The following is a 12,467-nucleotide window of genomic DNA, read 5'->3' as shown; positions in this document are numbered from 1 at the left end:
TTAACAAGCTGAAACTAGAACAGGGCGATATGACCAAAAATATTTATCACGATATACATTTGAAAATTTGCGATAACGATATAACTGACGATATAATTGACATTAGACAAAATACAACTCCACAACTTTGTTTTGTTTTTTGCACTAATAATGTATTTTCACTTAAACAAGCAGCTGTTTTTTATGTGCATTAAAGTTATATAAAAATGTAACAGTGCAAATTCCTTGCTGACAGTTTAACCAAAAGGCATTTCCAGTGGAAATTGGCCGACATATCCTCAGCATAACCATGTATAATATCCACAAAACCTAAAAAGAGGTTATACACACACAATACGGTAATATTATGTTGAAGCACAGTACGTATCACTCCGCGAGGCTCCTGCCTACGATAGCCGTAATGCTCCGACAATCCATCAAGCGACGCAGGTTCGTGGCTTAGCAAAGTTATACTAAAACATTTGACAGATTTTCGAGCGCCGTGTACCACATAAAATTGTTTAGAGGTCAGTAAACACAACCAGAATTCATACATAAGGCACACGGGATTATAAGGGGCACTGTAGATTTTCAGAAAAATCAAAGGATGGATTTTAAGTGTGCCGTATTTTTCAAAAAACACGGTAATAACGACGGCCCGCTAGCATGCTCTACCGAAAATAGTGTTTTGTTGTGTATCTGACGGACGAAAGCTAAACCAGTTCCACACCGTTGAAGTTGCAGCATTTTTACAAACCAATTCTGGTTCATCAGTTTCATTCAACGATCCACTTTCACCCTTCTCATTCTCTGTTGCCGCCATGCTTTTTCTGCCATGTGCGTATGAAAACAAAGGCACTGCGCATGCGCGTTTTACTCATATTCTATCACGATATTTCATTTTCTTATCGTTGCCCAACATTATACTGGTATTACCGTAAACGGTATGATATGGCCCAGCCCTAGCTGAAACCATTCTGTACTGTACAGGAGACACGGCACGGAGGAGAATGACTGACAATGGTCTACAGCCAATCAGGACGCAGAACACAATGCACTGTAAAAAAAACAAAACAAACACACCGCATGCAAAATTGCACAAAAAAAATCTGCAAAAACAGCGAGGCTGCGAAAGGTGAACCATGTTATAGCGAGGGACCACTGTAACCATAAAAGGTAAGGTTGTGGAATATGAAGGGACTAGACTATCCATTGATCAGGTAATGCTTTTAAGTAGAGGTCTTGTTTTTTTTTGTTTTTTTTGTTTTTTTTTTGTAGCGTTAATGTTGTACAGTTAGCGAGTGTTTTCAGACTGTTTTCAAAAGTGCTCAAATAGCCCAGTTTAACCTGGAGAAGATTGCAATGGCTCCTGCAACATGTTCTGTTGCCATGGTGGGGATAAATTCATGATGAAAAGCAGAAAATCGGCTGTCACAGATGATAACTTCAAAAAGTCTGAAGAAGCTAATGCATTCCCTCCTTGCAGCGCCTTAGCCCTCCAGAAACCTAGGGTAGACCCTGAATATTCATTCAAAATAAATGAATGAAAGAAAAAAAAAAATCCAGGACATTCAAAACCACCATAATTCAGCATAATATTCTTATTACCTTCATAGCTCACAGGACCATATCACTTTTTTTCTCCATCTCTGTTGAAATAACCGTGGCCAGTCATTTCTGAAGAACTGAACTCTGAAATGTGCATTGATCTTTGTGATCAGTGGTTATAAATGTTGTCAGAGATTCTCCTAGACTGACATGTTTTTCTGTTGTTTGTTTTTCCTCACATATCACCCTAGAGCTCAAGGATCAAGTTCATCGGGTGTCCACTGTTAAAAACAATTTTAAACCATGTTTACTCACTTATTTATGATCAAAATGCAGATGTGACTCTAGCTGCTGTGTAGAAAAACGATCCGATGTATGACGGCAGCTGAACCCTCCTGCTATTCATGCTCCAACAGTCAGCCTTTTTTGAAAGTCTTGCCTTCAGTGATCCCAAATCAGATGATCATGTTACAAAGTATAATTAGGTTTTACTTCCTTAACTTTGGCCTGCAATAAACGTGCATCGCAGCACTTGCATTTTCTCTTTCTCTACTTATTCACTTGAGATTTTCCTCTACTTTTTCACCCACACATTTATACATTTAAATTTTGTCCCACAGCAACAACACAAATGTTGACCGTACATTTCTGGTACAGAAGTCCAATTGAGATGAGCAATGTTTTTGCTTCTATCGTTTTGTTTTTGTTTTGTTTTTTGTAGCAGTTTGGTATCAATTTTAAAATGGAAGAAAATGAATATCCACGTTTCAATCTATTGTACAAATATTTGATATTCAGTATTTCCATCCATTATCTTCATCTTATCCAATTGAGGGTTGTTGGGAGGCTGTTACAGGGCAAAAGGCAAAAAACACCCTAGACAAAATTGCTAATCTTTTGCAAGGCCAACACATAGAGATGGTAACCACTGGCATTTACAGGCAATTTTAGAATGACTAATTTGTCTAGCTCCATGCATGTTGTTAAGACTGTAGGAGTGAGCCAGAGTAGCTGGACAGAATACATAGACTCTACAAAAAGACCTCAGGTTGGATTTGAGGTTGCTGGAAGGTAACAGTGCTAACCACCACACCGTGAGACTTCTGCCACTCCTCTTTAATCAAACATGCATAGAAATACAGTAAAGAAGTTTGTTAGAATTGTACAAACTTGAAAGTCAATATTTGGTGTGACCACTTTTATTCTTCTGAACTCTCTTAGGCAATTTTTCTTGTAGTTCTTTAAGCAGTCTTTAGGAACAGTTCTCCAAGCTCCTTGAAGGACATTCAAAGGTTGTCTTTGGATGTTGCGGTTCAGACTCTGGGGAGGCCAGTCCATGACTGATAGTGTTCACTGTGTGCTTTTCTGTCCTGGTATGCTTTTAATGCATTGGCAGTGTGTTTTGGATCAAGTCATGCTGAAAAATGTCAAATTTGGGTTCATCACTCCATAAGACCCATTGCCACTGATATTCAGTCCAGTTGTTGTGTAATTTGGCGTACTTTCTTTTTCTCCCTGTTTCCCTTCCTTCCACTGAGACCACTTGTGATTAGGATTCAGTGAACAGTAGATGATCTACTAAAGGGCTAGATGCATCTCTCAGGTCTTGTGTCAGGTCTTTCCTGGATGTTTTTCCTGTTTCTTAAGGACATGACTTTCAGATACTGTTAATCTGCTGTAAACAGATTTTTAGGCCTGTCACTTCTTCTTTTGGCTGTCACTTGTCTGGTTTTCTCAACGTTTTTAAGGACACACTGAAGATCATGATAAGATATGTGAAGTATTTGTCTTATAGCTCAAAACAAACAAAAAAACTCAGCTTTATGTTTGTCAAACTGTTATCTTTGGCATTTTTCTTAGAGTCAAAGGAAGGTGAACAAGTGATATGTTTTTGGAACAATTTGCTAGAAACAAAGTGCCTAAAGATGAAATGTAATATTGGTTCTTTACAAAGTTATGTGTAGACAAAACACTGGCTAATCTCTTGAGTTAGGCATCTGAAAAATGAATGAAAAACTCAATGAAAAATTTTGATAGAGCTGCAGAAAGCCTGGAGAATTATTACTCAAACCCAAGACTTAGTTGGTCTTGTTCTTGAGCAAGATCAAGCCAACTGACCAGCCAGGGACTGCAATCGGCAGATTTCCAGCATTCTTGGCCCTGACTGATGACTGGCTCATTATTCTCCCATAGGTGCTTCTAGTTAATTGGAAGTTTTTCCTCCCTGGTCTGGAAAGCACAATAGCGTTGTTTGCATAATGCCTTTTGTGAATCACTTACCACCAGACTCTTAATGTTTTTCTTGTCAATAAGTTGTGGCGATGCAATTGGAACAGCTGCACTAGTGTCCATCTTCCACCTTTATTTTTTCCTCTGCTTGTGGGCATCTTTCTTCAGTATATAAGGGTAGACTCGCACTTGTCAGTGTATGCTTCTGGAAGACTTGTAGCTTCAGTATATGCACTCCCCGGACTGCTTACAGTACTGACAAGAACAAGTCCTGATGCATTTTCAGAATTTTGGTTTTCAAAGGAATTGCTAATATGAGTTCTGATGACATCTCCTCATTTTGAAGAAAAGACAGCAAGTAATTTATCTGCAAGGCTGAGATTTAGAAAACCTCATGCTTACATTTAAACTACAAAAATAAAAAGATATTATGCTCAAAATTTCTCTGAAAAGTCTTGAGACGTAGCCAAACGTGCTCAAGTATTATTGCTGTAAATCTGTCCTCGGCTGTTGTCGCTCTTCACATTTTGCTCTGTTTTTCTTTCCCTAATGGTGTTTGCTGCTGCATTTTCTCCTTCAGTCTTTCATCACAATGATAACCGTGTAAAATAAAAGCTTTTGATTACATAACTGCTTCTTGGAAATGGCAGTGCTACCCAACAAAGGCAAACAGAGGTCCTTTTTCAGTGTGTTTGGTAGTTCTTTCTCCATTTAAAAGCTGTGGTTGAACGGGCCTGTCCACAAAGACGAGAGATAAAACATTCCCTCCTTCTGCATATGCTTGGAAGTGCATTCTTAGTTTCTCTTACTTGAGCAGCTGGCTCTCCTCAGCTCGGAGTGGCAGAACGGCTGCCACGCTCGGCGTCGAGCACCAGCTGGGCCATCTTTGATGCGATCTCAGTGTGGCACCAAAGAAACGATGTGCAAGGCGAGGTCACGGGTTGTGTTTGTTTGCCCTGGTGCAGCAGGGGAAATGGACAACATGTGCTTGATTTCTTTTCATGGCTCGGACTTCCTTCATGGTCACAGTTAAACGGATGGATAACTGGAGAGCAATAACAGCGTAAACAGTTTATTTTGCGACACCACGAAACAAACGATAGCGTAATAGGAAACATAGATGTTTTTATATCATCATCCGATATATATCGTTATATCGAACAGCCCTAATTAATAATGCCATCACAACAAGAAGTAATATGAGATGATAACATATGAATGTTTGTTATCATCTTATCTTTCCAATCTTATCATGATAATTCTTTTCATGTCAGTTGATATAAATCGAGTCATTATTTATGCCAGTTTTTAAGGTCCCTGTTTTCTCCTGAGATGCAAAGTTGTAATTTAATTTTTGGTTAAAATATTTGATTTAATTTTTAATTCTGACCAGTCAGAAGCTTCAGGTGTTATAGAAGAACACAAACTAAATGAAAAACTGAATTTTTTGGTCAGTTCCAAATAAATAATGTAGATAAAACTAGAAGTTAGAATTACTAGACACCCTGCGATATGATGATGTTGTCATTTTTACATTTTGCGATATGATGACTACTCTTGGTTGCTGGTGATCAGTCCGCCAGGGCCTTCTGTTCCTGGTCACCGCCCGGAACACATTGCACCCGACCCCTACGGCGCCTCCTGCGGGTAGTGGGCCTGCAGGAGGATGTGCCCATGTCCCTTTTTCGGGCTGTGCCCGGCCGCCCTCGGGCACCCTCCCCAGGCCTGGCTCCAGGGCAGGCCCCTGGTAACCCTGTCCCGGGCAGGGTGAACTGTTCCTGTGCCTTGGTGTTCCCCAGAAAAGCTGGAGGAGGTGGTTGGGGAGAGGGAGGTCTGGGCTTAGGCTGCTCCCCCCGCGACCCAGTCCCGGATAAGTGGAAGGCGGTAGATGGATGGATATGATGAGTATTGCAGTGCAGTCCATCACATTTTTTTCAACAGAAAATGATGCCCTTAAAGTTAAACTTTGTCAATATCCAGTTAGATAAAGTTATCTCACTTCAGGTTTTTTTCCCTCTGAAAAAAGAAGCACACCAAACACTGTCACTAAATTGGCTATAAATGATGCCATAACACAGGGTTAAAGTTGCCAGCTATATATGCATTCTGGTTCTGATAATACAACAATTAACTGTTATAAATGATCAAAAATCATCATCTGTTGTTCTTCACATAAACAGAAATCTGTAGGAATAGAACCAGAATCCAGCCAGCTGAGTCGAGTCCCCTCAAGTTGTGCTCATTTTAAGGACTCATTCAAACGGATGGCACCATGTTGCAAATTGGTCTGCATTCATAAATTAGACAGCAATTCTTTGTAAACCTTCCAACAATCTCTGTGAGAGCAATTGCAGTCAGTCCAAATCAGACTGCAACTGTTTGCAGAAAGGTTGCCTCATACAAGGCAACCTGTGCAATCACCTTCAGATCAACACCACCATAAGCTGTGATCTGTCACGAAACGTGAAAAAATTCAAAACAGTCACCAGGAAGTTGTGTGTTTTTTTGTTTTTTTTTTTTGTTTTAATGTAGATGTAGAGCTGGGCGATAGAACGATATGTATTGGGAAATAACTTTTTCTCGATAGAAAAATTAAACTATTGCGATAGGCCTCATCTCTCTTGTCCTCTTAAAAAAAAAAAAGAAAAAAGAAGAACAGCCAATCCAAATTAACTAGCGCAGAGCCGAACCAATCACAGCCGCAGCGTCACGTCACGTGACTTGTTACGTACAGCACAAGTGCCAAGCCGCACATGTGTATTTGTTTGGGAAGCAGCCAGCCGCCATGCCGCCCAGGTAATGGAGGAAATGAGTGTGCCGACTAGAGAAATCAACCGAGAGCGTGACCGAAGGTTACCGAAGAGAAAACAGATGATGGTTCCAATGCGGGAGAGATTGTCGAACGGAAGGGCCATAGAAGTTCCGTAGTGTGGAGGTATTTCGGCTATTTCAAGTCTGACAAAAAACAGAGTAGCGCGCACTGTAAATTGTGCCGAAAGCAAGTCTGGAAATACAATAAAACGGTGCATGCTCAATCTCTGACTGGAAGCGCTAATTCGTCATTCGGCTTTTGTCAGACTAAAGTAACTGTTAAAACTGTTTGAAAAGCTAAGCTATACAACAAGGAGAGATTGAGAATTTCCTTTTAGTTCTCAGTTTATTTGATATTGACAAAAGTTAGTCAATTTTGTCTGTTCTTCTGTAAAACAAACTAAGATTTATTTTTAGAATTAATATTTTGTTTCTAAGTGGAATTGACAATTTAGCAGTCTGTTTTGTTTGTTCTATTTTGAAACTTAAACGCTTTAGCGGCTGCCTTTAGTGTAGTTTGCAATATTTGCCTTTATTTATCTGAAAAAGTCTCATGTTCCTTAAGTACATCGACCCTGTTGAACTTATTATGGGAAATAAATATTTAAATCAAAACAAGCTGCTGATTATTTTCACATTTTACTTTTATTTACATTTTACTTTTATTTACATTTAAATCTTACAAATATAGTTATTTGGCTTATATCGTGATATATATCGTTATCGCCTGAAATGAAAAAAACATATCGTGATATGAAAAAATCTTATATCGCCCAGCTCTATGTAGATGTAAGGAGGCTTCTGTTTTTACTCGTGTGATTGAGCCGTTAGCTTGCTCTAAATTACGAGGTACAGTTGACAAGCTAAGTGTGTCCAGTGTTGGATGATTTGTTTTTTTGGGTTGAACTGATTTAATGCAAGTTTGGTCAGCTGACTTAGGTGCATGAGATTAGCTCTCTTGTTCATAGCATTCCCAAAGTGTTTTCATTTATTTAATAAAATATCAGTATTTGGTGTCCAGGACTGCAAAGTCTTGTTTGTTGTGTACAGTACTACTGTTGCTTGGGTTGTCATTAGCATTGTCCATTGTTATTTGGTCTTTTTCTCACTCACACTCCTAACATTCTGGTGTGTACAGCAACAGCAGCCCAAACATTAGCTGCCAGCCTATCCTGACCTGGCTTTATTCTATTCCAAAAGCATGATTGGCTCGGCTCGGTTCAGCACTGTTCTTATTGCCATTGGCCTTTCCAGATGTCTGCCAAAACAAGGATGGACTTAGTTCTGTTGACTTTATATTGACCATGCCTGATTGTTATCATTTCATCTGGTTTCCAGCCCTAATGTACATATGCAGTAAATGTAAGAGCTAAAGACCTCCGGCAGATGTGGAGCTCAGAGTCGGCGGCCTCTGTACTCCCACAGGCCGGACAGATCTCTACGAGATATACTGCAAAAGCTTTCTTCTGCAGCAAGCTGAAATCCTAACCTGATATTTATCTGCAGAAGAGATTTTGGAAGCTGACGTCAGCCACGCTGTGACTTTGTAAAGTTCTTACACCACGCTTCTTTTCTTTGCAGACGTGGATGTTTGCATGCGACACACAGAATTGAGCCGGTGTTATTTTTGTGTTCCCTCCAGGCTGTTCGGTGCTACGATTCACTCATCCTTAAGGCCGAGGGCAAAGTGGACCCTGAGTTATTCTGCCAGCTGGGCCACTTCAACCTCCTCTTGGAGGATTATCCGAAAGGTGAGTCATCTCTTCTCTTCACCTGCACTCAAGTGGGTTATACGCTCTTTGTTTTTTTTCCTGCCACTGTTTTGGTCGAATAAATGATTTCTATTTCAGCTGTCATGCCTTTTGAGTACGTTTCACATTTTTAAGCACAGTAGTTATTGTTCCTCTAAGAACAAACCTCTCCAGCTTGCTGCTTGGTCATTTCCTCTCGCAAATCTCTGTTTGCATCTCCTTACAGCATTATCAGCATACCAGAGGTACTACAGTTTACAGTCAGACTACTGGAAGGTAAGACACGCAGGCCTACACGTTCACTTTCCCTTATTGTTTGTGATATTCTCACCTTCTTTCACTCTAACACACACACACACACACACACACACACACACACACACACACACTTCCCACACATACACCGGAAGCACGTTTGGTCTCAGCTGGGTTAGATGTTGGCGTAAGATGCGGTTTCAGGTTTCATGTCAGTCATTTTCACCGTTTCCTGCAAAGTTGACACTTGGCGGTGAACCTAAATTCTAGTTTTGTTTTTTGTTTTTGTTCTTTTTAATCAAATTCTATCAGGTGCTGCAGTGTTATATAATCAGTTAGCCACCAGTTTCTTTTTTCACCCCACTGACGTCTGATTTATTCTGTCCATTTTAGTAGCACATTAGCAAATCTTCACATAAGTTTAGTACCCTTTGGGTTGCTGTAATTTGGTAGGTTGATTTGCTATAGTTAAAAAAAACCAAAACACTGCATTGTTTGGTAGCTAAATAATTGCTCACCTTTCTGTCTTTACTCCCAGAATGCCGCCTTTCTGTATGGCCTCGGAATGGTCTACTTCCACTATAATGCCTTTCAGTGGTGAGTGGCAACTTCTTTTTTTCATTATTATTAATATTATTTCTTCATTTGAATAGACACAGGGTGAGTCTGCTGAGATCATTATTATTTATGTAATAAATGCACTGTGAATCTCTTCTGGGGTTGTTCTGGATTAAAGAGAAAATCACATCGGGGCTGTGGTAGATGGGGAAAATGTCACACTGCATTATGCTGAGCATAAGTGGATGGATATTAGCTAAACAAGAAAAAATACTGTTGTTTCTTAATGTTTGCCTTTAAAAAAAAAAAAATTACACTTTTTAAAAACAGATTTCATGTGGCTTATTGGACTAGTAGGCTGATAAGATACAGTAGTTACCTTGATGGTAGGTAGGTTTTGTTGTTTGCTATTGTGGGTGATATAACCTCAAAATTATGTCAAAATATTTCAAGGCAATTTGCAATAATCATATTTATAAAAAAAAGCAAAAAGCAAACGAAGAACTAAACGAGGTTTCACAGGTGATTGTAGCTTGCGGGTAGCAGTTTTTATTAGTGCAAATAAAAAAGAGGGGTGTTTTCCATCCTTGTTTTATAGTGAGCTGAACTTGTTAACACTAGATTCAGGCAGCAGCTTCAGAGTGAAATAGTTGTGACATGGTATAAATTAAATGCAAGCACAAAATCAGCCGACATAGTGTTCGTAGGATGTTTTTTAAATGATGATATTCTTTTGTTTTTCACTGAGTGTATTATCGTGGCAGTCTCATAAACTCATAAATATCGGTCAAGCTGCGTTCACTTGCACATAAGTACGTCTGTAAACTTCAAAACCAAAATAGTCACCATCAAAATAAAAGCAACAAAGTTTTTGTGATTTTTGAGGATAAATCGCAAAAACCAGTAATCCATTCTCTGTTGGGGAGTTTATCAAAGTGTGTTTGGTGCCTGATGTAAACTTATTTACATTTGAATCCTAATTTCACATTGACCGCATGTGGGCCGTTCAGGGACCCGTTAGATGAGACAATCAATGCCATTCTCATGCCTAGATTATGGATATGCCTGTTAGCTGGATTTAGATAAAGAATGGTTTGCACCAATTTGTGAATCTATCAGCTACTCTGCTAACTCAGCCTCTGTGGACAATTTGTAAGTGTGTTTTAGGACATTTGAGGGGTGTACCACGAAGCCAGATTAACGGGTTGGCAAGCTTGGTTGAGCTTAAAGTCTGAGTTTTCTGCGTCACTAGAGTGAATAGTCATGTGATGCGTGGAACGCGCCTTTTTACATGAGCACACACAGAGCCTATAGCAGACAGCCTCGCTTAACAGAGGAAGCCGATACCCACCTCATGATAACGGCATCATAAAACGACATCACCAGACAACAGCCACTGCTTTTAAGATGTATCTCAGGAAATAAATCCCTCCTTTGTTCTCCACATGGACTGTTGACCTGCATGCAGCCAAAGAATTCCCATATGTGATTGGTCACTTAGTAATACTCTGTCTACAAGCAGGCTACAAATACTGCTCAAAAGTGATCCAATCCACCGACTGCTCATTTATTAAACCCACACCAAATCTGTGAAGTCTTTGGCAGCAGCACACCTATGATCAGTGTAAAGTATTTGAGCAATTTCAAATATTAAAATTAAAAATATTGGTGTGCTCTACTGATGCAAGACAGAACTTGCATGCCTCAGAAGATGGCACTTTCAAACAGCACCAACAGTGAGCGCAACGATTCAAGGGAGCTATCCAAAGAAGCGTGCCTCTGTGATTACACAGCTCAGTTGTAGTCTGTATATGTTTACCAGCTGAAAATCTGCCTTTGATGGTGAGCTGTCCTATCTTGTTTCCATAGCAACGCCACGGCCAGCAAGAGAGACTCTGTTCTGGCTGAGTTGCCAATAAGAATCAGCTAAATTAGATTCTTCGAGATGCAGACATCAGCAAATCCAGCTGTTAGCAGCTGCAGGCAAATTCCACTGAGGCATTGTTTTCAACACGTTTTGTTTTCAGAGACATTTTTCAGATGTCAGGACATTTTTACCACTTGCTTCTTTTGTTGTTTCCAGTGGTACATACTGTCGTCTAATGCACGTTTATCTACTATTTGAATTTATTTACCATCACAAATCATCATTATCTGACTCTCACTGGTGCCATTGAATGAAGCGGCCAGTTGAGAGCTGGAGAACTAACTCAGAGATAATTGTCTTCTTGCACAGATCTGCATCTGTTCTGTTTACAGCCACTTTGGGCGGTTCTGTGAAGGGAGTAGTATGCTCTGTTGTAAGAAATCTTCAGTCTTTGGTCGGTTTTCTATATGAAACGGTCTTTACTGCTTATTGAAGAGGACTCAGGGTGCTTTATATTGTAAGGTAGAGAGCCTACAATAGTAGAGAGAGAATCTGAACACTCAGGTGACCCCCATGAGCAAGCACTTGGTGACAGTGGGAAGGAAAAACTCCCTTTAAACAGGAAGAAACCTCTGACAGAACCAGGAGATGAGACAAAGACGCACTGTGGAAGTGGTGAATGTGTGATGATGTAACCTGCGGCGCATGAAACGACCAATGTGGCGGGTATAGTGGCGGCTTAAAGGGTGTCCACACAGGAAGTAATGTGTCATTTAGGTCGCAAGCTGACATACTATTCGCATAGAAATGACTACTGAATTTGTTGATCATGAAATGTCATTTAACACATTTCCGGTCAGTTTGGAGCTTGATAGAAACCCTCAAAAAGCGTTAAATAAAAGCTTAGATTGCTTACACTCAATACACACAATAAAAAGCTTAACAAACAGGGTGCGTTCTCAGTTTCCAGGGAAGAAGCATCTTTAGTGTTCAGTAGAAGATGGCACGCTTGCAGCGTGACTGGAATAAGCAGCTGCTGTTGGAGATCAGCTTTTGCTAATACCTCAAGTTTTTCTCTGAATCTAAATGTTTTTATTAATCACCCTTCTCTCCCCCCCCCCCCCCCCCCCCCCCCCCCCCCCCTCGCCCGCCACCGCTTCCTTTTAATTCTCCCACAGGGCGATCAAAGCATTCCAGGAGGTGCTGTACATTGACCCAGGGTTCTCCCGGGCTAAGGAGATCCACCTGCGCCTAGGTCTCATGTTCAAGGTCAACACAGACTACGAGTCAAGCCTAAAGGTACGTGCAGCTTAAAGAGTCGCGCATCACTCTTGAACGAATCCCGAGAACCGGCGATGAAGCGAACAAAAGGAAAGGTGGATTTTCTCAACAGCAGCAGTTTCACACTTCAAGCTGACCTTGAAGCGTGAAACGAGCGAGCAGAGCACGACACAAAAAGGATGGGAGCT

General features: G+C 40.4%; 1 protein-coding gene across 2 annotated transcripts in view; it reads left to right on the top strand.

Annotated features, from left to right (window-relative positions):
• Positions 1-12,467, top strand: part of LOC146360907 (lysine-specific demethylase 6A-like) — a 36,943-nt gene that overhangs the window by 7,221 nt on the left and 17,255 nt on the right. For both annotated transcript variants that reach the window (XM_084922583.1, XM_084922584.1), the window contains exons 3-6: positions 8,210-8,318; positions 8,545-8,594; positions 9,112-9,170; positions 12,177-12,297. In XM_084922583.1, coding sequence (XP_084778709.1) covers positions 8,210-8,318; positions 8,545-8,594; positions 9,112-9,170; positions 12,177-12,297 — 339 coding nt within the window. The remainder of the gene's footprint in view (positions 1-8,209; positions 8,319-8,544; positions 8,595-9,111; positions 9,171-12,176; positions 12,298-12,467) is intronic.

Source organism: Perissodus microlepis, chromosome 23 (assembly GCF_051167445.1).
Source record: "Perissodus microlepis isolate ML-2025 ecotype Zambia chromosome 23, ASM5116744v1, whole genome shotgun sequence".
Classification (NCBI taxonomy): Eukaryota; Metazoa; Chordata; class Actinopteri; order Cichliformes; family Cichlidae; genus Perissodus; species Perissodus microlepis.
This window is presented reverse-complemented; position numbering and strand designations above follow the sequence as displayed.